The 25,223-nt window shown below is 38.1% G+C and overlaps 1 protein-coding gene across 2 annotated transcripts in view; it reads left to right on the top strand.

Moving 5' to 3' along the window:
- The window catches only part of Rundc3b (RUN domain containing 3B), a 115,222-nt gene that overhangs the window by 72,056 nt on the left and 17,943 nt on the right, over positions 1–25,223 (top strand). For both annotated transcript variants that reach the window (XM_028776063.1, XM_028776062.1), the window contains exons 7-8: positions 10,295–10,463; positions 16,940–17,097. In XM_028776063.1, the coding sequence (XP_028631896.1) occupies positions 10,295–10,463; positions 16,940–17,097 (327 nt within the window). The remainder of the gene's footprint in view (positions 1–10,294; positions 10,464–16,939; positions 17,098–25,223) is intronic.

Genomic DNA, 25,223 nt, shown 5'->3' with positions numbered 1-25,223 from the left:
CTGTCCACTGATTGGGGTGTAGCATGGGGCTGTAGTATATCCTGTCCACTGATGGAGGTGTAACATATGATATAGTGTAGCCTATCCACTGCTTTTAGTTTCACATCTCTCAGTTTTCCTTGCTGGGCTCCCAGCTGCCTGTCACACCCCTCTCTTCTAAAGATTGAATTTCTGACTCTGGCAAATGATGAACGGTTTCTTCACAGGTCAGTTCACAAATGCTGGTCACACCTCTGGGTGGTGTGTTATGAGCACAGTTGAGAATGCCCGCCCCACCTCAGAACTGTCCTTTGTAGGGCTGGGTCATGGAAGGTAATCTTGGGTTCATGGGTTTTGTTGTGATTGTTGCTGCTTGGAATCTGCGTCTGTATTCCCCCGAAGACTCTGGATCCAATCAGGTTTTTCCCTCGCTGAGTTCTTACTCAGTTTCTTCCCCTCAACAAAAAACTAGAAGTGTTTTATTGGCCTGGTTTTAGTATATGGTTCTGTGACATTTGCTCTGAGTTTACTGAAAGTGCAATTCATAGAGAGTTTCTGGTCATTACATTGCTCACTTAAGTGGCAATCTTTTTTTAAATGTCCCAGACATGGCTGCACTACCTTTTTCCTGCAGAGAGATGCCCCTTGACAGTGCTACTGCCTGGCACCTTCTATCTGACTCCTCTCTTCCTTCTTATGGAAATGGGTGCCACTACTCTTATTTATTTATTTTTTTAATTGGATATTATATTTACATTTCAGATGTTATCCCCTACTCTCTTAAGCCTTGTGTTACCAGTACCTCTTCACTGTAGGAGAATCCCCAAATTTAGCCCAAGCATCTTAATTTTTAAAGGGCATCTACATTAGTTACTTTCTTGTTTTTATGGCTAAATATCTCGTGTAAACTGCTCTTTGCTATAACGTTAACCGCTTTCCTCCCTAAGTGTAGTGCTCCACGCTTAGTGATCCCAGCAACGGGCTGACTGAGGGAGGGTGAGCTCAAATCCAGGGCCAGCCTGAACTCTATAGCAAGTCAAGGAAAACCACATTTTTCTGACTTAAACAGGAGGAAAGATGTATGTGGCTGTCAGTTTTAGAAGATCCAGCATGTGGTCCTTTGGTGTCATGCTCTTGGCCAGAACCTCATCAGGACAGAGCCACTTCTCACTAAAAGGCACAGAAGAAGCAGGGTACAGGGAGTGGTACAATCTTCCACTCTCGGGAACCTCCTCCCACAGCTGTGCACCCTCCGGAGGGGCCTGCCTCCTCCAGAGGCAGTTCTGCCAGCTTCATAGCGAGAGCCCAACACTGGGGTGTATGTGCATACTGTGAGAATCTCTCCTCCACAGTGCTGCCTTTAGGTTAATTAGAGAGTAAGACATAGTCAGTGAGGAATATTAAAATACAGAAAGGTAGAAAGAATGATTTTGTCACTAATTACTCTCAGGAAACAGCTGTTAGAAGCATTGCCAGTTTTTCTAGGCACAGACATATTTTCCTTAATAGAGATACAAATAATATACACGCCCACTATTTTCTCCTTTTTAAAACCATGAGAACAATTTCACACATCCTGAACTTTCCTTCTATAGCAACATTTACTACGTTGCAAACATTTTAATAGTCGTGCTTGCCTGTTAAACTTTTAGATTATGTTCATTTGTTAATTACTGCTTGCAGTTTTGTAGCGAACAAGTTTATAAATTTTTTTAACATTTTATAAGGAAACAGGATTTTCTCTTACATGAAAATAATTCCTAGCAAAGCATAAAAGTTCACGGGCTTTTCTACACCCTCCTTTGCTTTGAATAATGACACAGAGAGCTGGTATATTTATGAGAAGCTTCAGACACTAAGCTGGGCTAATTCTCAGCTATTCTAACTAGGCTGGTTTGGCCTACTTCCCAGCCACATGGCATTACCTGCCATCTTGGTCTCTCCCTGGCCACCTTCTTCATTCCTGTTCTGATGGTGACTGCCCCATGGCTACTCCCTCATGGTGACCTCTCTCTTCTCTCCATCTGGGCCCCTTTTATTGGAGTCAGAAGTCTGACCTTAACTCCCTTCCACCTATAGGCTGATCAGCTCATAGGTGATGGGGAACAATTTTTACACAACAGTGAGACAGGAGATACTTGACAATACCAGTGTCCAGACTGCAACCAAATCTCTGGACACAGATATCAGTATCTGAATACACAGTGCACAAAACCATGCATAGAAACAACAAGGAAATTTCTCAGATAATTAGCATATGGATTATTAAATTTTTTTCCAAGTATACTTTAAATTTTCCATTCAGAGAGACCATTTAATTTCAGTATATCAGGTATACTGAAATGTCAGTATATAAGGATGCCTGCTTAAAAAAAAAAAAAAGAATGCCTACTTCTCACTCTTTCCATATAAGTATTAAAAGTGAGGCAAATCAGGGTCATCCTGGACTATATACGGGAACAAGAAAAAAACACCTTTTCTATTATTTTATTTTTTTTATTTTTAAGTAATGTATTTTCTTTTCTTTTTTTTAAATAATTTATTTATTTTTTCTCAAATATTAATTGATTCGCACAGGGGTTATAAACACAGAAAGGCAGGATGTGGGGAAGGGGATGACACTGGAGTGTGGGTGTTCAGGGGGAAAACACCTTTTTTTTAAAAAAAAAATATACTCTACACTAAAATTTTTAATAGGTAATAATTGGTTTTCTTTTATGGTACTTTAAATCAGCTTTTCTGTTTTCCTCATCAACTCTTAATCCCTCCATCTCTTTATTCTGAGAGGGAAAGAGAGAGAGAGAGAGAGAGAGACAGAAACAGAGACAGAGACAGACAGAGACAGACAGAGAGAATGTATCATTATTAATAAAGGTAGTCTAGAACTTACTCTGTAACCTGGGTTGGCCTCAAGCCCAAAATCATCCTGCCTTGGCCTCACAAAAGTATGATAACAGGCTTTGGCACCACACATGGCTTTAGGTTTTTTGCACTTATTTTCAAAAATTACATACATGCACATATGTGCATACCTGTGAACATGTGCCATGCATATGTGTGTGTGGCTATGCATATGTGTCATAGAATGTATATGGAGGACAACATGCCAGAGTCAATTCTCTTCTTCTGCAGCAAGTACAGTTATTTATCCACTGAGCCTTCTCTCTGGCCTCAGTCTTTACTTTAAATTAAAATGATTTCAGCATATTGTTTTTTAAATATTATTATTTCCTGATGAGTAATATTTCCACATAATGCAGTTACTGAGTCAGGTCATGTCTGATTACAAATGTCATTAAACATCCCTGTCTACACTATACATCCCAAGTTCTTTTTTTTTTTGGTTTTTCGAGACAGGGTTTCTCTGTGTAGCCCTGGCTGTCCTGGAACTCACTCTGTAGGCAAGGCTGGCCTCGAACTCAGAAATCTGCCTGTCTCTGCCTCCCAAGTGCTGGGATTAAAGGCGTGAGCCAACACCGCCCGGCCATCCCAAGTTCTCTGCGCCCTTGTTCCTCTCAGCCTGGTTAACAAATTGTTTTCTGTGTAATACCAGCCTTTGACCTGTGAACTGTATCTGATACTTTCTCTTCTATTGTCTGTGTCCCAGCAGTTGTTCCTTCATCATCCTTTTCCCAGATCCTTCCATACTTCACAGCTCCAAAGGCAAACTGGAAACCAAGCTCCCTTACTGAAGTCACAACCCAGAACAATTCTGATGTTCCAGAAATGTAGGGAGTTCTCACCAGCATGTAAGCAGACAACAGCATGTGTCCTATACCTCAGCTGAATTCCTGTGCTGTCTGCCTACTTTCCCTCTCACTCCTTCCTCCCAGGGGTGAGAAAGCCTTCATCTGAAATAGGATGTTATCAGACAGGGTCAGAGTGATGACCAGTTCTAATAGAAAAGGCAACGGAGGGTTTGCCATATAACTCTAGCTTCTGTTGCCTGCTTAGGAAGAGATGTTCCTTATCTGTTCCTATCTGTAATAGATGAATAGAGTGAAAGTGAATGAGTCCAGGACATAAGGGGAGGAAGAGAAGGAAGGAGAGACAGACAGAGACGACAGAGATATTTGATTCTGTTTCCTGAGATTTCCAGTGCCCCAGTATTAGAGTCCAGCCTTTCATCTCTATTGCTCTGAAGCTGTTCCAAAGCTGCTTCAGGAGCCAAGGACAAAAGGCCAAATAACATTAACCTTATTGTTCTAATCACTTAGGGAAAAAACAAGGACTATGGGAGTTATAAGCCAGGAACTATGAATGCGAATAAGTAACTAAGAAGGGGGATTGGGATGCCTTCCTCCCCAGTATAGAGCCTTTTAAATGAGGCTCCAAGGTCGCAGTAATTCAACAAGCCCAACCTATCACAACAGTATAAACATAAGGATGTTATGTTTATCCTTGAATATCAAAAAATACTCCTGATTCTTACTTCTGGTCTCCAGCTCCTTCTTTATTACAGCAGTTTTCAAACCTTTTGCCATAGTTTCTCTTGATCTATTTAGGACTTAATACCCATCTCCAAAGATCACTGCTGTCAGTATCAGCAGTAATATGTTTTACCACATGTGTCTAGGATTTGGTGATGAGCCGGTCTCCTCACAGATCTGCAGTTTCTCCATGTCTGTTCTTTCTCTCTTTTCTTTAGTGGATGGCCCTCATCTACTCACTGTTATTTCATGCCTTGTTTCTGGACCACGTCCTCTATTGATAAGTAGTTTCCCATCTGTTTCTTGATTTTGCATGCTGTATATGCTATACCTCTCTGTAGTTGTGTCTTTTCACAGGATACCACAGAAACTCTAGACTTGCCCATTTAGCTGCCAACTGGACACTTTTGGAGGTAGAATAAATGCCTCAACTATGCTACTATTAAATTGAACCCCTAATTTTTCCTTTATAAGACGTTTCTTCCTTTAGCTCTTTCATTCTGAAAATAAAAATTCTATCATTTATAGTTGCTTCAGAGCTATTCTTCAGCTCTGGTGTCATCCATATGACATCATTAGCAGATCTTAGCAACTCCACCTTAGCCTGCATCTGGACGTTTGCAATGGCCTCCATGCTATCTCCCTTTGGCTACTGTAGTTGATCCTTGACAAAACAACCAGGGTATTCTTTTGAGCTGTGAGTCATATTTTACTCCTCTTTAGAAAACATCTATTAACTTCTTTCAATGTAACACAAAGTAAAAGGCAAAACTCTGTGTCTAGTCTGTGAACTGGTCTGTTGCTGCTACTTCCCACAGAGCTCCAGAGTGGGACTGTTTCTTGAGCATTCTAGGCATGCCTGCCCATTGATGTCTGAGTCTTTTCCCCTTCTACCCAGGAAAGAGGTTTCTAGGTTATTTTTACCATTTTCTAGGCTTAGATGATAGAGTAAAATAGACCAACAGTCTGTGTATCAGAAAAAAAAACCAAACATAGAGCTTTCCTTCTCAATCATATGATTATTCTTTATGAAAAACCAAGACCTTTATAAAAGCCATCAACAACACTTTCAAATGACAATTAGAAAGAGGTCAAAGGCAAACTTGGGGGTAGTAGTGACTTATTTGCTATCAGTAAAAATAAGTCTTAGAAATGGAACTAGAAATGGAGCTGCTTTCAGTTACTTCAGTTGTTAATCCCATTAGCAATGAGGATTAACACTGTGATGTTCGAACAGTCTCTTACTTGCTTAGCTGAATACCATCTGACTCAGGAAGCCTTCACTGATCTTCCCACTCACCCGATGTACCTTTCCTCAATTCCTTTTCACACTAGCCATTTCTGCTTAATGTTGCTTATATTACTTGTTTGCTTCTCTCTAGTGGAATAGAAACTACCAAAAAGCCAGTGAATTTTTAAATTTTTGTTATTCAGGTTTATATTATACATTAAGCATACAGCCCACACACATTTGTGCTCTCTGCTTTCTCTCTCCTGTCCCTCATTTTTGTCTCCTTTCTTGCCGTAGACAGGTTTACTTTTGCTCCCATAACCACAAATGAGAGAAAACACTTCACTATTTCTCTCTTGAGACTGGCTTAATCAGTCTAGAGAATTGATTCTCTCCTGATGCATCCACTTTCCTGCAGTGACAAAAGACAAGGGGTTTTGTTTCACTTGTTTCCTCAGTGCTTAAAGCAGTGCTTAGCATAAATGTGCAATAGATATGCTTTGAGAATTTAATAATAGAGCTTCTAGATTTTTTAGTGTTTATTTATAAAATTAAAAATATTTATGTGAAGGAGATAATACTTGGAGAAATTTCATCAAAGCTTATTGGGTTAGATATTTTATAGTCCATTTGATTTGTTATATGTCTATATTAAACTTAAAGTTTAATTAATAAAGAAGTTGAATAATAATTACTACCCTCTTTTTAATAACTATAAATAACAAATATTATTAAATGAAAAATCTCTTTTTATATTAAAATTCCATTAATTTGTCAGTATAAATTCCTAAAATATTTTGTTCTTTAAAATATTTATATTGAAATTATTTGTATTATTTATTTTTGTTGCATGTGTGGGTATATTACCAGCATGTATGCATGTGCATGCTGCTTACTTAGGGCAGAAGAGGGGATCAGAGACCCTGGAACTAGAGTTAAAGATGCTTGTGAACTGCCATATTGGTGCTGGAAACCAGGGTCTCTGGAAGAGCAGCCAGAGCTCTTAACCACTAAGCCATCTCTCCAGATCCTCATTTAGAAAGGCTTGAATATAATTTTCTACTAAATTATTTGAAGAACTTTAGTATCTTTTAAACTAAAAATTACCTTAAAGAAAAAACTTACGGGCTATCCCAGAGTTGCCATCAACTTATAAAACACTTAAATTTTTTTAGTTGTTGACTTATTTTTACGTTTCATAGTATAATTATATGTTTCATGTCCTTTCCTCCTCCAGCCCTGCCCATGTTCCACTTGTTTTATTTTCCACACATTCATCCCATATGGACATTGCAGCTTTGGTCATCAAAACATTTGAAAGAGAATAAGATATTATCAAGAGTATGTTATATAACACCATTTCTTATTAGGATGACCTTGAATGAACTATTTAATCTCATTTTCCTCCTTTGTTGGATGAATATTTATTTAAAGAATTTGCTACCAGTATTTGATGTGATTTTTGTAAGAGAATTAATGATAAAATGTTAAGATGTATATGTGACACTGTTGGACTGTGTTTCTTCTCCTCCCCGTTCCCTGAAAGAGACTTCTTACTACCATCCTTACTTGTCTATTTTTAGGGATAATCATTTTCTGAATACTTAGGAAATTAAGCATTTGAATTTTAACATCCTTACATAATTATCTTCCTGATTATTAATAGAACTGCTGTATTGAAGAGAGATCTACTTCTCATTTTCCTTTCTTATTGTTAGTAGTTTCGATTTTTAAATTATACTTACTTAATTATTTCTTTATTTATCTTGTTTCTCTCTGGAGACAGGAGAGGAAAACACAGTTGCTTAGGTCATGGCATTTGCATAGAAGTCAGAGGATGTTTTGTTAGTCCTCTTCTTCCATTGTGAAAGTCCTATAGATGGAACTTAGGTTATCAGACTGGTGGCCAGTGCATTTTCCTGGTGAACATCTCACCAGCCTGACTGTAGTATTTTTAAACTCTGTATTTTCCCACAAGTTGTGCTCCACTTTTATCCTCACAGGTTTTTCAGGCAGGGCAAATTTTAAGTTGAAGGTTTTGTTCCTGAGTTGGTGTCCCAATCCCTCCACTGGAAGCCTTGTCTGATTGTATTTTTAAATTGTTTGATTTTCAAATTAATGCATATGATCCAAGGAAAATGGCTCATTGATAAATCTTGTTCTTAGACTTTCAGTTGATCTAACTACAAGTGATATTTTTAAAGTGACTTGTAAAAGATTATGAAGTAATAAATACTATAGAATACATATGTAAATATATAGAAACAAGGAGAATAGGAAAGTGGTCATTAGTTGGTAACAGATATAAACACTATTAGTTGAAAGCTTACAAAGTTCTAGGCCTTGTTCTAGCTGTTGAGGAAAAAGCTGTAAACGATAGAGACAAAACTCTGATTCCTATGTAATAGAATACTTAGGGTATTGGTGACAATAAATTTAATGTCATAAAATAGGTGAAAGAAGCTAGATTATGTTTGGCTAAGGTATAGTTTCAAATCAAATGACTGAAACATCGCACCAGCATTACCACTTATTTTTAGAAATACTTTAAAATACGTTTTAGATTCATTTTATAGGTACAGCATATAATTGGTTTTGCTTTGTAGTAGTCTGTCTCAGTAAGTAGTTTCAGCTTATTCATACTGACCTCTGACATGGTTTTCACTGAAGTCTGTTATTGTTGTTTCTTATGAGTGTTTTTTTGTTGTTGTTGTTCTCTGTTTTTCTTTTTCTCCCTTTTTCTTCCTCTTTCATCTCCCTGCTCCTGTTCCTTGATTTCCTTGACATCCATGTGCCACCAGGCTCAGCTCAGACAGGATTTCACTGTGTAGCTCAGGCTGGCCTTGCTTCCTGGGCTCAAATGATCCTGGTGTCGGTGTCATGAGCTCTTTGGTTTTTTTACTGTGAGCTCAGATTGCTTGATGTAGCAGTTTCCTCTGTATGTTCTTCTTCTTTAATACCTGGAGAGTATCAATTGCTACAACTACAGTGCCCACTTCACTGCCATTAGCTAGCAAGCTTACACACTGAAGCAAACATCTTAGAGGAGTGTTTATAACATAGTGGGTTTACTCTGTTCCTTTCCTGTTGTTTTCTGCTGCTGCTGACTGAACCTAGGTCCTCATGAATATTAAACAAGTTCTCATCCACAGAGTTACATCTCCAGCCAATGTACTATCCTTTAAACCTTGACTCTATTCTAGTGTGTGTATTTTATTTAGTTCTTATGTACATTTTTTATTTTATGCATTCCTGAGTGAAATTAACTTTTCCTTTCTCATAATATTACCGTGTGAAATAAAGTTATATTGGTGGTATTATGAAAGAATTTGTTTCTTATCTAAAGCTTTATTGAACTTCTTAAAAATCTCGAATATTTGATAAAATTTAGCCTATAAAACTTTATATAGCATGTTTGTAGAAATTATTTGTATTTATTTTGCTTTTTCAATTATAATTGTATCATTTCTCCCTTTCCTTTCCTCCCTCCAGACCCTTCCATATCCACCTCCTTGCTCTGTTTTCATTTGTTACTAACATACATATACGTATATATACATGTATAGATATTCCTAAATAAAATCTACTCAGCCTGTATAATGTTGCACATATGTGTGTTTTCAAGGCTGACCATTTGTTATTGGATAATCAATAGGTATGGCCTTCTCTGGGGAAGACTATTTCTCTGTTTGTGGGAACTTTTTTACTGATTTGATATCATTCACAGTCATATGAATGTTCAAGTTTTCTATTTCTTACTGAATCTATTAGTAATTATGATTCTATTAGTAAATCAGCTCATTAACATTTTCAAAATTTTATATTATGATGTTTAAAGAACTCTCTTTTAATGTCTTTTAAATTTCCCTTATACTGGGAGATGACATTACTTTTTATGTTGATCCTTTTTACTTTCCTTTTTTGCTCTTTCACACCCAGACTCACATGGTCAGGATTTTCCTTACTACTTCCTGTCTCACCTCTCATTTCCCATGCTACCTTGATCACTTCTCTTATACAAGGATCATGCCGACTTTTAAGTATAGATTATGATGGGCATTCTCTCGTTTTCTCCTCGTCATGCTACAAACTGCTGGGGAGTGACTGGTTCTTCTCAGCTTGCTGCCTTCTCTCTGATAAAGTTAAGAGTTCCCTCGATGACTTTGTTGTATCCACAGCTATCAGCTGCTTGTAGAGAATGGATAAGCTATGGTTGCCCAGGGGAATGGGATGTAAAGTGAATGAATGAACGAACGAGTGAGCGAATGGATGGATGGATGGATGGATGGATGGATGGATGGATGGATGGATGGATGGAAGAATCCTACTAGAAAGCCATTCCCAAATTATCCAGAGTGTCTCATCTCAGAGACACTTGTTTCTTCTTTGGGCATTCTCATACATTTTATGTTAATGCTTCCGATTTGTAAATCTCACCTTAAGAGTAGTGATGTAACCAGTGAGGCAGCAGGCCATGCTAGCTTGCCATTTTGTCAAAACAGTTAAGTCTTCATAGCAGAATTGTTATAATTCTGTCCTTACTACTAAGTATTTTTTAGTTTGTTCACCGGTCTTAGAAAACAGAAGTGTGAATTTTAAGAATCAAATTGGAATTGCCATTTCACTGTCTTCTTTCTACCTTTGACCTTTCCAGTTCTGACAGCATCAGCAGTGACGAGGAGGAGCTCAGGACGTTTGGGAGCAGTGACAGTGAGGGCAGCACCCCGGAGAACGTGGGGCCCCCTCTCATCATGGATGAGAACAGCTGGTTCAACAAGTGCAAGAGAGTAAGGCAGAAATACCAGCTTACCCTGGAGCAGAAGGTACTTAGCTGTTCTCAAAGCCACTTGTTTTAGAATGGCAAAGATCTTTTTATGTTGTTTTATTTAGATAGCTTTCAACTAATGAAAATTGTGTACTCATTGCTACTTCCCCTTTACTTCTGAATTGGAAACTTATTTAAAAATAGAGATATAAGGCAGCAGGTTAGAGGTACCCAGGAGAGACCCACTAAAAGACTCAGAATAGCTGAGATGGCTAGGTGTGGTGGCACTTACCTATAATCCCAGCACTTAGGAGAAGACAGAAGAATTGAGAGTTGCTATGTAGCCTAACATAGCAAGACCCAATTTTAATAAAACCAAAGGGCTGAGGAGGGCTAGCTAGCTTAATGGTGGAACATTTGTATTGTACGCACAAAGCACTGGATTAGATCCCCAGCACCATAAATAGCAACAATAAACCCTTGGAGAGAAGCTACTCAACATGTGACTCTAGGAAAACAGTGAAGTTAAGCATCGTGCACATCACTTGAGAAAACCATGCACTTTGATAGTGGGATAATTTTCCAGTATTACTGTATAAGAAGTTCGAAGTGAAAGAGGAAGAGAGCCAGTGAGCACAGGTGGACACTGGCACTGTGCAGAAGTGCAGTGGGAACACAGTGACCAGCCTGAACAGGGTGGCTTGGCGCTGGAGAATTTCTCTGCACTTTCCAGCATATATTTGGGAAGCTATTTTGAGAAAGTCTTGTCTGAGCTTGCTGCTCTGGGAATCAAAGTGCCTTGAACTCTGTTTCCAGGAACTGACAATAAACACAATTATGCTGATTTGAGTTGGAGTCTAGTCCACTGGGAGATTCTGTGAAGTAAAGTGACTGAGGATTCTGTTCAAAGTGAAGCCTGTCTATGACAGGGATGCAGCTGGGTACAGTCCCCTCTGAGACTGTTACCTGATTCTGCTTAAGAGATGAATATTGAAGCCCAGGAGCCCTGGATATTGGCAATGAATGGCAGACCCATGCTGCCCTAGATAGTGCGAGGGATCCTAGGCCCTGTAGCATCATCTGCACTCCTATTCATCCCATGGAGAATGCAGAGCAAGAGTCTCCAGAATAAACCTGCAGCGGCTGTGTGCTAGCTCCAGATCTTACTTGGAACAAATGCCCATGTCACCTATCAGGAACCAAGTGGAAGAAGGAAAGAAGTGGAAAGGTCTAGACTTCGCTTTCCTCAAGGGCACATAACTAAGAGATGTGGAAAGAAACCACTCCCAGAGACAGCAATGTTTGCCATCTCATTTTAGAAGAAAGGAAGTTTTCATTTTTATTTTAAAAGCTTTATTATTTATATGTGGGTGTCACACACATGCACACACATACACAAATGCACAAGAATGCAAGTGCCACAGCATGCATGTGGAGGTCAAAGGACAGTTTGGGGAGTAGATTCTCTCCTTCTGTGGGTTCCAGGGATTGAATCTAAGTGACCAGATGTGGGCAAATGTACCTTTACCTGCGGAGTCACCTTCTGACCTTTCTTACCTGATTTGCTTGTAAGCTAATCATTGATGAAGTTTAAATCCTCATAACCCAAAATTCCCTGAGCAGGGCTGTATCAGTAACCATGTCGTCAATAAATGAGTCTTCAGAAGACATTCTATACTAAAACTAAAATAAAAGTGGAAAAATACCCATCTCAACAGAGTTTCATGAACAAAATTTAACATACAAACAGGAGATATTACTGCAAAGGGCATGATCCCTTAAAAATTTCATAATTCTCTTGTAATTGATTCCAAAGATAACAAAGTAAAAGATATACCAAACAGTTTAAGAAGAATGCTTTTAAAGAGTACTTAATGATTTTTTTTATGTTTTTTTCCTTCTTCATTTTTGGAACTTAATGTAACTGAAAACAATGTGAATTAGCAGATATAAATGGCAATTATCCAGGATTTGTAAGACTTAGAAAAGAATGGAATAAGGAAGATAATTATCTAAAATGTAAGCAGAGAACAAAAAATTCAAAGGAAGTGAAAGAATAGAATAACTGATATAGACAAAATAAAACAATAGAGATTAGCAGAACCGAATGGTGATTATTTACCACACTCAATAAATTGGAAAAATCCATAGCAGAATAATTTACTCTAAAAAGTTAAGACACAGATAAGCAGTTTTTTTCGGTGAAGAGCATAGGCAGCATAACAAAAAAGTAGCCAAGACCTTGCCAATAATTATTATTAGAGAATAATTGTTATAATGCCATGCCTTAGGAAACTTAAATGAAGAATTTCTTTATATATCACTTAGGAAAACTGATACCCTCACACTCTTTTGAAAAATTAAGTAATCTTCTAAAAATCATTTCCCAGAACTAATGAAATCCTCAGATCTGTGGTTTGGGAACACACTCTAGCAACTGTGGTAACAGCAGTGCTCTCTACTGTACGGTGACTGTTTCTAGTACTAGACAAAACAGAAGGGATTTAAGCAAATCAGTATATCCTTAATATTTGTGCAGTCATAGAAGCATAATTCATGGTAGAAATATGATTAGTATAAAATGTAAAAGCAGTAGTAAGAACAATTAGACATCTGAGAATTGTGAGACTGTACTGGGCTTATTCCTCAGAAGTTATGCTCCTGGGAATTCTGGATGTGTGGGCCAGGAAACATATAACTGTGTTCATAGCATTATTATTAATAATAACAAAAAAATTCTGAAATAATTCTAATGGCCATTGACTAGACAGGGATTAAATTATAATATTCATACAATGAAATAATATATAGTATTGAAAGCAAGTGGACTATTTGACTAAACTCACCAATGTAAATGAAAAAGCAAGTTTCAAAAGAGTAGAGACAGAACTCAGGGACATATTTCAAGACAACATTTGTGATTTAAAAAAGAAAAAACAGGAAGAAATGGAAATGATAAACACATATCTCAAGATACTGCCATTCCTGCAGATTACAGAAGATCAGTATACTGGCTCCTACTATAGTGGTAATTAACTGAGATAATAGATTGTTTATTGTTTAATTACTAATGCCTCAAATATTTATATATAGTTTGTATTAAATATATATAAAGACTTGTTTTGCTTATAAAATTATTTTCTATGATTGAGATTCTATTATGAACTAAATATATGAAATTTATTGTAGAAACTGTCTTCAGGGGCAAATAATATGATCCACTATTAATTAGGTATCCTGAAAAGAAAGAAAGCAGTTTGTTAATATCACAAACAAGATAGCACTTACTATGATGTAAGTACTACTTCAGGCTCCATATCCCTCACTGCTAGAAGTTTCAGCCAGAGTCACCCCAAAGAATCCCTGGACCCTCCTCCATCCTGGGTCTCTGGCACCCCCTATCTCCCACTGCTGATTTCCATTCTTCCTTAAATTACATATAAAATTTCTGAAATAAAACAAAATGTTTCTCAGTGGTTAGAGTGCTGCTTGCTCTCACTGAGGGCCTAGGCTTAATTCCCGTCACCAACATGGTAACTCACAGCATCTGTAACTTCAGTTCCATGGATCTGAAGCCCTCTTCTAGCCTCCATGGGTACCAGGCATGCTCATAGAGCACACTCACATACATGTAGTCAAAATGCTCATTCATTTAAATAAATTTTTAAAAATTAAATAATTTTTAAAACTGTCTTTAGGAGCTAGAAAGATGTCTCAGTCGTTTAAAGTGCCTGCTGCTCTTACTCTGTGAGAGTTCCGGTGCTAGCACTCTCATCAAGCGGCACACAACCACCTGTAACTCATTCAGGGGGTCTAATGTCTTCTAGGCTCTTTAGGGAACCTGCATGCACAGTTGTACATATAAACTCACACACACACACACACACACACACACACACACACACACACACACACTTGATTAAAAAATAAAGGACCTAGAAGTCCTAGAATGCATCAGGGCCATGGGGTATGACCGAAGCTTCAAACTACCAGAAGTAGCTCTTGCTCTATGATTTCTGGGTCCTGTCCCTCCTTATTCCATGGTAATTCCTAAGGCAATTAAACCCACTGAGATGAGCTAGGCATGGTCCATACTTAATTCCAGCACTCAGAAGGCAAAGGCAGGCAGATCTCTTGAGTTCCAGGACAATCTGCTCTACAGAGCCAATTCCAAGATAGCCAAGGCTACACAGAGAAACAAACAAGAGAAAAACCTCACCAAGGGTTTAGGAACCTCCCAAGTCTAATCTCAGCTACTGGTACAATACTCTAGCAGAGAACAGTATGTGGTTAATAACATTAAGAACATTCAAAAGCAGCTGGCTTCTCAGGGTCATATATTTGAATTTGACTCCTTTAAGGAAAGGTGTAGGCTTGCTTGAAGGAAAGAAAGCCAAATTTTATTTACTCAAACTCTAGCCTTGAGGTGGCAGAAGTGAGAACAGCAAAGTAAGACAAGATGTCTGTGGATCCTGTGGCTTGGGAAGTATAGTTCTTGACTGCACCACATTTCAAAACTACCTATTTGAAGCTGTGTGTGTGCATTGTGAAGTTGAACAACTTATTTCAAGGCAGTAAAAGGCATCGAGACTTTAGGCCCATCCAGATTTAAAAATGTACAGAGAAGTTTCTTTGCATCATGGAGGGACATTTTGGTAAACTCCCGGTGAGTGGGGAGCTGTTTTGCAGACAGTTTTTCAGTTTTCTGAAACATCCTGCCCCCCAAAGTTAAATGTGAGGATATGGATCTTGTGAGTGAAGAAGAATCACTGCATTCTCAAAAAGGAAACTGCAAAGATACAGGAGTACACAGCCGAATACTGAAGCTGCAAAGATACAGGAGTATGTGGCCAAATTACCTACTAAGCAGTCCTTCCTTTCAAAATTAGAAGAGCAAAACACTTCAAGAAAAGGCAGAGACTTTGACTTTATCTAAATAGCTTGAAAGAGGTACCAGATGTCACAAAACTTGTGATTTTAGGGAGAATTTGATGCCCCTGGACCAGAACTCCAGAAAACTCCAGAATATTAACAAAATAGAAGAGGGGTATAGAGATGGCTCAGTGGTTAGAGTACTTCCTGCTCTTCCAGAGTACCTCCAGGTTCAATTCCCAACACGCTTATGGCAGGCCACAATCCTCTAAAACTTCAGTTCCAAGGATTCTGGAACCCCCTTCTGGCCTTCACAAGCACCAGGGATGCACATGGTGCATAAGCATTTGTGTAGGCAAAACACACAGAAAAAATAAAAATAAAAATGGCATTGTGGAAAGGAATATATTGATTTCTCAATAGTAAAAGAAAAGAGCATTTTAATAGTAGCTTTTCTTTGCTCACTTTTGTTTTGCATCTTGTTTTAATCCAATTTTCTAAAGTGGTTACACATTGCCTTGAGCTAATCTTGAAACATCTGTCCATGAGGCCCCTATCTAATATGTAGAAAGGAGTCCTTGATTCGGCAGTAGCTTTCTTGGGGCATGCCTACAGATGTGAAGCTATGGCAAAGACACTTGTAAAGTTATACTTTGGTCATGAATCTTTTGTGGCCTTAGTGAGAAAAGAGTTTAAACAGATGACTCTTTCATTACCTGGTCACTACATCTTGCCTCAGACAACACTACAACACTGACCATTCCTTTTGCTAGTCAATAGTAACTTCACCTTACATGGGAAAGTTGACAGCTGGCTGTAAGAAAGAAGTAGCAAAACAACAACAACAACAACAAAAAAAACAACTTTGGTCTTTGGTACAGAGAAGGAAGTTGCTTGTGTTTCCAAAATAAATCTTTATTAATGAGCAAGGCTCTGGTGATGTTAAACAATTAACCTTGGAATTTATCAGGAGATATTGGATGAAAGAAGTAGATCTCAATGGAGAAAAAAGCATGGGCATGCATATCCAGAAATGAAATAGTGTTTTCAGACTCTTGGGTTTTATACCAGTTTGTTAATAGTAAAGTTAATTTTGGAACCTGCCTTGTACCCACTGTTGAATTAACTTATTTGATAACTCCTGTGAGCTTCAAATACACAGTGCCTGACAATTGAGAAGAGAAGCAGTAATTACTTTGAAGGTGTCTTCTGCCTTCCATGTCTTCTAAAGAGTGGGATCTAGAGTTGGTTCCTTGTATATACAAAGTGTAACTTGAGAGTATTAATACTTGTAATTAGATATACATGGCCTTAGAAATCCTGTGTTTGTCTAAATCTAAAGCCTCATTTATGTCTTGTGCAATAAATAATCCTTTCACTCTGGAACAGGAAGACATAGGCAGGAGGTGAAAATTCCAGGTCCAGTGGAATACATAACCAGTCCCTGTCTGTCTCTTGCCCCACCCTCCGCCATAGTGTTAAAGAGTGCAAAGAACACATTAACCTTCTATAGTCAGTTAAGATCATTCATCACTAATATCTTAAGATGTTTCATTATGAAATAGATGAAAATAATGCAGAAGGAGCTCAGCATTGATCTTAAGAGATCACAATTTTGCAGTTGACATAAAGATAATATATATCATGATACTATATTTCCAGGGCTATCTTGAAGAACTCTTACGGCTTCGTGAGAACCAACTTTCTGAATCCGTCTCTCAGAATAAAATACTACTTCAGAGGATCGAAGATTCTGATCTGGCCCACAAATTGGAGAAAGAACAGTTAGAATATATCATTGTGGAGCTTCAAGACCAGCTGTAAGTGAAACACTTTTATGAAAACATTGACAATGCATGAACACCACCATGGAATGTGCTTTGTTGTATGATTTAAATTCCAAGAAATCTAGTAGCATCTCTTGGAGGTTCTTACTTTTTTAAAGTTAATTCTGTTCCTTACTAGAAAAGTAATCTGTTTTCATTGTGATAAAATTATAAAACATGAGATAAAATTAAAATCATCCTCAGCATTCAATTCAATGTACATTCTAAATGCATTTGTTTATTTTTTAAGTTTTCATGTTGTTTTTACAGTGCTGGGCATCAAACTTACTGAGGCCTGTTCCCAGCCCTAAACATTTATGTAGTTGCACTAGCTATCAATTGACTGCAGAATGATTCTACATAGACCATTATCATTCAAGCTCAGTCCTGATAAATGAAACCAATACCAGGCTCTGCCAGGATTTCACTGTGCAGAATTTAATGCAATCTCCTTTTAAAAACTTGTGTAGCAAGCAGTTTTTAGATGAACGAAGCTGTGGTGTATGGAAATGCATTCTGGTAGGAGCTCCTTCACCGTTGCTGTTCAAAGCACTCACACTAATTCTACCACTTGTTAAGCTTACATTGATTGTTTATAGAAAAAAATCTACATAATAGTTTCTACTCTTAAAGGATGATTTTTAAATATTATTAGACTTCTAGGAAAAATACAAAGATTAGTACACAGAATTTTCATCTTATTTTATAAGATTCATCAGATTTTAACATTTACCTTGTAGCCCCTCCCTCTTCTCACACACATGCAGATCTTTAACCACTTAGATGTCTTATGCATTATCATATGTCTTTGTGCCTTGTGCTTCTGTGTGTGGGATGTTTACTGGAGAATAAAGATATTCTTATGTATAATGAATGTCCATAAATCAGTTTAGAAGGTCAGATTAGTTGAATACTTTAATTTTCTCCATCACACATATGTCAGTATCATTAACTGTTCTAAGAATGCCCCTCAGTGTAGTTCTGCTTGTCACCAGATCCAATGTAGGAGTGTTTTTATTTTATTCCGTTTTTAGTCACTTTAAACTTAGAGAAGTTTCTCAGTTTGTCTCACCTAGATTGATACTAATTAGAAATACAACCAAGCAATTTTTATCATATTTAATTGCGTTTCTTTGTGTTTGCTTTGAATTTACCCATTTCTTTTACTGAACTATAACATAAGTTAAATATGCCTTCAGAGTGTAACACTCAAAAGCGTGTGAAGTCTGTTGGCACTTTATTGATATAGATTTTAATGAGCTAAACAACTATTCTTAAATATTCTGTCTTTTGTAACTGATGCTATTCCCCTTTGTAGTTGATACATAAGAGAGGAGATAGTCTAAAACCAAATAAACACAAATAGTTTTTATTTTACTTACTTGCTTTTTTGTTTGTTTGTTTATTGGTTTGGGGGGGTTGGTTTTTTATTTTGATTTTGGTTTTTTGGGGTGTTTGTTTGTTTGTTAGTTTATTGGTTGGGGAGTTGGGTTTTTTTTTTTATTTTGATTTTGGTTTTTTGGGGTTTTGTCTGTTTGTTTGTCTGTTTCTTTTGAGAGAGAGTCTCACTGTGAAGCCTTAGCTGTCCTGGAATCTTGGAACTCACTATGTAGAACAGGCTATCCCAGAATTCATAGAGATACTTCTGCCTCTGCCTCAAGAGTGCTGAGACAAGATGGACACCATCACACCTGGCAGGCAATGGCTTTCAAAAGAAAGAAATCCTATTAATAAACAAATAAAACCCACAATATTTTCCAGGAGTTTGTATATTGATAAAAATAACTATGTCCAGTCGTGGTTCCTCTTACTTCTAATAATGTTGAGGGCTTGTTGTTCGTCAGTTGAGAGCACATTCCATATTACCCTAGCTTCTGTTCAACTGGATGAAAATAGCAAGACCAAAGTAATAGAGATGGCCGGGTATTCCTTTATAATTAAAAGATTAACAAGGTAATTACACATTTCTTCTTAAGTAATACTTGAAGCTCATCTAACTATTTTCACCATAAAATCAGTTTTGATGAGCTGGACCGACCCATTGCATGAGCCTATAATCTCAGCACTGAGAAGCAAAGGAGAAGCATCATGAGGCTAAACCCATCCTGGGCCATTATAGAACAAGCCTTTGTCTTTGGAAATTAAATATAAATAAAATAAAAGTTAGTTTTACTTTACTAAAAATCTTTTATTAAAGAATTAAACTTGGTAAGTTTATTTTACCTTTGATAATTTAAATGAAGAATCCCTTTTTTTAGTTTGAAAAAAATAATTCATCTGTGTTATAGTTTTAGTATAGAAAAATAAAACTGTATCATTGATCCTTTTGTTTTTGTAAAGGAACTTTACACTTATTCCTAATACCTTTAAAAAGATTTTAACTAAAACAATAAAGCAACAAATAAAAAGTTGTGTTCAAAGCTGTATAGGTGGCTCAGTGAGTAAGAGCACTGGCCGCTCTTCCAGGGTACCCAGGTTCAATTCCCAGCACCTACATGGTGGCTCACAGCTGTCTATAACTTCAATTCCAGGTGACCTGATGCCTTTTTCTGGCCTCCATAAGCATCAGGTACAGATGTGGTACAGAGACATACATGCAAACTAAACATCCATACACATAAAATGAAATAAACATTTTAAAATGTACCGATTGATAAAAGTGGACTGTTTTTGATTGATAAAGAGTTGGACTGTTTCTTTGGGTTTAGAAGTTTCAGATTTACCTTGAAGTAATAGAGCTGTATCCTCCAGATTGTTTTAAGCTGTCTCCAAGATTCCTTTGCATAAAACTATTTTAGAAGACAAAGAGCAAGAGAACGAGATAATTCCTACATGAGTAGTCTCATTTTATTACGTAATGCTATTCAGATTTAAGATGCACAGTAGTGTATTTTTGCAGCTATAGAGAAGTGTGAGCATTTTCTTCTTAATGCTGAGGGCCTTCATCCATAGTCATGAAGCCTGCATCAGACCTGGATACTGGAGTTTCTTTTGTTCCTTCTGACAAGAAAAAGGCAACCTGGAGAAAATAAAACATTTAAATACATCAATGTAAAACTCAAAAGTGGGATATTAAGAGACAGAAGAGACACATAATGCTAATTTCTACATGGGTTAAGTATCTTATCTTGGTGATTCGAGACCTTTTCCACTCAGCTTGCTTTTATGTTTAACATTTCTTAATATATGTCATTTGAATTATATTTTGCTTGTGTACTACATGCATCACTAAATTACAGTGTTACTAGAACTACAAAATGCTCGTACTTTATAAGCTTTTCTATCATCTAACACCAAGACAATTAAAATAGTAAAGGTCACAGACAGAAAGCAGAATAGCCGGGCATTATAGACAGGACTTACTGGCTTTGTCCTATTTTTATTGTTTGTGTATATATGATTTCAGGAGCTACAGTTTTTTCCATTAATTTTTTTTGTTGTTTTAAATACATCTCAACCACAGTTTGCCCTCCCTCCAGTTCCCTCCCTCACTCCCAGATCCACCTCTTCTCTCTTTCTCTTTAGAGAAGAGCAGACCTCCTAGGGATGTCAGCTGAATATAACATAATGTAATTAGACTAGGCACAAACCCTCTTATCAAGGCTAGATGAGGCAATCCAGTAGGCGGAAAAAAGGTCCCAAGAGCAGGCAAAAGGGTCAGAGACAACCCCTACTCCCACCATTAGAAGTCCCACAAGAACACCACATAACTGTGGGTCTGCATTCTGCCTCGCCACTGGGGTGTGTGAACACCACTTGGGCAGACGAAAGGAGAAGGCACTAGGCTACATTGCTTCCTCTCTGCAATGGTGGTGCTGGGCTCTGTGATCCTCTATGAGCCTTGCATAGTTAATGCTGTGAGCTGTGTTCTAGTGGTGTTCTTGAGCACTCTGTCTCCTACCATTCTTCTTCCCTGTCTTCTGTAGGGTTCCCTGAGCTCCAAGAGGAGAAAACTGATGGAGATATCTAATTTGGACTGTCTCCCTACCGAATGTTTGGTTTGTGGGTCTCTGCATCTGGTCCCATCAGCTATAGGATGAGACATCTCTGATGACAGTTGGGCTAGGCACTGATCTGGACTTCTGGCAACCAATGTGCCTCTCTGCAATAAGCAGTTAGGGGGCTCATCTCTGGGAGAGGCTTGTCTCTACAATCTTTAGTTTCCTATGATTCTTTGTCTAGACGTTAGACTCCATGAGACTTCTCCCTTTCTGTGTTACTGTGTCCATTAATACTACTACTGTTCAGATCTTCTTCAGGCAGCTATTTGTAGGAGACACAGTCTCACCGACTTCTGGTCCTCTGACTCTTAGAATCTGTCTGCCACATCTTGTGGTTGAGCCTTAGATGGGGTAGTTGCATTGTAGAAATATCCATTAGGGCCGGACTTCCCACTATCCATTGGTCTAATTTCAACACCTATTAGAATTTTAAGTAAAATGTGAAATATTGCATATTTATCTTTAGTTACATTGCATATTTATCTTTAGTTACATTGCATATTTGTCTTTAGTTACTGGTTTAATAATGACTAACTGGATTAGTTAATGATTAAATAGGAATTATTTGATAATTTAAGGTAAAGTCATTTTGAGGCTAGGCACAGATAAGTTGATTCATGACCCACAGAATCAACTGATGAGGACTCAACTGTGCTCACAGAGATCAGGGAACTTGTATGGGTCCGACCTTGGCCCACTGTACCTATGTTATGATTGTGTGGCTGAGTGTTCTTGTGGGATTCCTAATAGTGGTAGCAGGAGCTCTCTGACTCTTTTGCCTGGCTTTGGGACCCTCTTCCTCCTACTGTGCTGCCTCATCCAGCCTGGACGTGAGAATATGAACCTGGTCTTATTGTAGCTTGTTATGCTGTACTTGGTTGAAGTCCCCGGAAGGTCTGCTCTTTTCTGAGGGGAAGTGAAAGGGGGGCAGGAAAGGGGAGATGAGGGAAAAGTTCAGCTAGGATGTAATATATGAAAGCAGAATAAAATGGGAAAAATTCAAAAAAGAAAGAAAAATGTTCTTCACTAACCTTAGGTGAATCACTTTGAATAGGTCTTGCTATAACTTGGTATTATTTTTAAGGTAAATAATGGGATTGTCTAGTTTCAAAGCAGCTGTAGTTAATTCTTGGTTTCAGTAGTTTACTGGAAAGCTGTCTGCAGTTTGCAGGACAATAGAGTGGAGAGGAAGATTGAAAGTAGGGACTGTGGACTGTGGGAAGTTCTCTGCTGACCTTGGTCAGAGCCCCAGTGCTTGAGTAGACAAATAGGCATGCTCATTTGTCACCCAGATTAACTTCTTGTCAAGATCTAAAATACAGAATGGAATGGTCTAAAGTTGCTTCACTTTACAAAAAGAAACTTCATTATAAATTAGAAATTGTTGTGGGCAATGGTTGTGTGTGCCTTTAAGCCTAGCACTTCTGAGCCAGAGACAGGCAGATCTCTGAGTTCAAAGCCAGCCTAGTCTACAGAGTGAATTATAGAGCAGTCAAGAAAAAAAAATTCTAGGACAGTACAAAGAAAAACCCTGTTTTGGGATGGTTCAATATTCGGAAATCCATCAATGTAATCCACTATATAAACAAACTCAAAGAAAAAAACCACATGATCATCTCACTAGATGCTGAGAAAGCATTTGACAAAATTCAACATCCCTTCATGATAAAAGTCTTGGAAAGATCAGGAATTCAAGGCCCCTACCTAAACATAGTAAAAGCAATTTACAGCAAACCAGTAGCCAACATCAAGCTAAATGGAGAGAAACTTGAAGCAATCCCACTAAGATCAGGGACTAGACAAGGTTGCCCACTCTCCCCCTACCTATTCAATATAGTACTGGAAGTCTTAGCCAGAGCAATTAGACAGCAAAAAGAAGTCAAAGGGATACAAATAGGAAAGGAAGAAGTCAAAATATCGCTATTTGCAGATGATATGATAGTATACTTAAGTGACCCCCAAACTTCCACCAGAGAACTCCTAAACCTGATAAACAACTTCAGCAAAGTGGCTGGTTATAAAATCAACTCAAACAAATCAGTAGCCTTCGCCTTCCTCTACATGAAAGATAAACAGACTGAAAAAGAAATTAGGGAAATGACACCCTTCACAATAGTTGCAAATAATATAAAATACCTTGGTGTGAATCTAACCAAGCAAGTGAAAGACCTGTATGACAAGAACTTCAAGTCTCTGAAGAAAGAAATTGAAGAAGATCTCAGAAGATGGAAAGATCTCCCATGCTCATGGATTGGCAGGATTAATATAATAAAAATGGCCATCTTGCCAAAAGCAATCTACAGATTCAATGCAATCCCCATTAAAATCCCAACTCAATTCTTCACAGAGTTAGAAAGGAAATTCTCAAATTCATATGGAATAACAAAAAACCCAGGATAGCGAAAACTATTCTCAACAATAAAAGAACTTCTGGAGGAATCACCATCCCTGACCTCAAGCTGTACTACAGAGCAATAGTGATAAAAACTACCCTGGTATTGGTACAGAGACAGGCAGGAAGATCAATGGAATAGAACTGAAGACCCAGAAATGAACCCACACTCCTATGGTCACTTGATCTTTGACAAAGGAGCTAAAACTGTCCAGTGGAAAAAGGACAGCATTTTCAACAAATGGTGCTGGTTCAACTGGAGGACAACATGTAGAAGAATGAAAATTGATCCATTCTTATCCCCTTGTACAAAGCTCAAGTCTAAGTGGATAAAGGACCTCCACATAAAACCAGATACACTGAAACTAATAGAAGAGAAGGTGGGGAAAAGCCTCGAATACTTGGGCACAGGGGAAAAGTTCCTGAACAGAACTCCAATGGCATATGCTCTAAGATCGAGAATTGACAAATGGGACTTCATAAAATTGCAAAGTTTCTGTAAGGCAAAGGACACTGTCAATAGGACAAAACGACAACCAACAAATTGGGAAAAGATCTTTACCAATCCTTCATCTGATAGAGGGCTAATATCCAATATATACAAAGAACTCAAGAAATTAGACTCCAGGCAACCAAATTACCCTATTAAAAAATGGGGTATAGAGCTTAACAAAGAATTTTCAACAGAAGAAACTCGAATGGCCGAGAAGCACCTAAAGAAATGCTCGGCATCCTTAGTCGTCAGGGAAATGCAAATCAAAACAACCCTGAGATTCCATCTCACACCAGTCAGAATGGCTAAGATTAAAAACTCAGGTGATAGTAGATGCTGGCGAGGGTGTGGAGAAAGAGGAACACTCCTCCATTGTTGGTGGGACTGCAAGATGGTGCAACCACTTTGGAAATCAGTCTGGCGGTTCCTCAGAAAATTGGACATAGCATTACCCGAGGATCCAGCTATACCACTCCTAGGCATATACCCAGAAGATGCTCTAACATATAACAAGGACATATGCTCAACTATGTTCATAGCAGCCTTATTTATAATAGCCAGGAGCTGGAAAGAACCCAGATGTCCTTCAACTGAGGAATGGATTCAAAAAATGTGGTATATTTACACAATGGAGTATTACTCAGCTATTAAAAACAATGAATTCGAGAGGTTCCTAGGTAAATGGATGGAACTAGAAATTATCATCCTGAGTGAGGTAAGCCAATCACAAAAGAAGACACATGGTATTCACTCACTGATTATTGGATATTAGCCTAGAACCTTGAAATGCCCAAGATGCAACTCACAGGCCACATGAAGCCCATAAAGAAGGAAGACCAAGTGAGGGTGATTCGGTCCTTCTTAGAAGGAGCAACAAAATACTCAAGGGAGCAAATATGGAGACAAAGTGAGGGACAGAAACTGAAGGAGGGGCCGTCTCAAGACCACTCCACCTGAGTATCTATCCCATGTGCAATCACCAAAGGTAGATGCTAATATGGAAGACAGGAAGTGCATGCTGATAAGAGCCTGATATGGATATCTCCTCAGAGGCCTTCAAGAGTCAGACATATTCAGAGGCAGATGCTCACAACTAGCCATTGAACTGATCATGGGGTTCTCAATAGAGGAGTTAGAGTGAAGACTGAAGGAGCTGAAAGGATTTACTGCACCATGAGGAGAGCAACAATACCAACCAACCACAGCTCCCAGGGTCTAAACCACCAGCCTGGGA

The sequence above is a fragment of the Grammomys surdaster genome, unplaced genomic scaffold (assembly GCF_004785775.1).
Source record: "Grammomys surdaster isolate TR1022 unplaced genomic scaffold, NIH_TR_1.0 264, whole genome shotgun sequence".
NCBI classification, from domain to species: domain Eukaryota; kingdom Metazoa; phylum Chordata; class Mammalia; order Rodentia; family Muridae; genus Grammomys; species Grammomys surdaster.
This window is presented reverse-complemented; position numbering and strand designations above follow the sequence as displayed.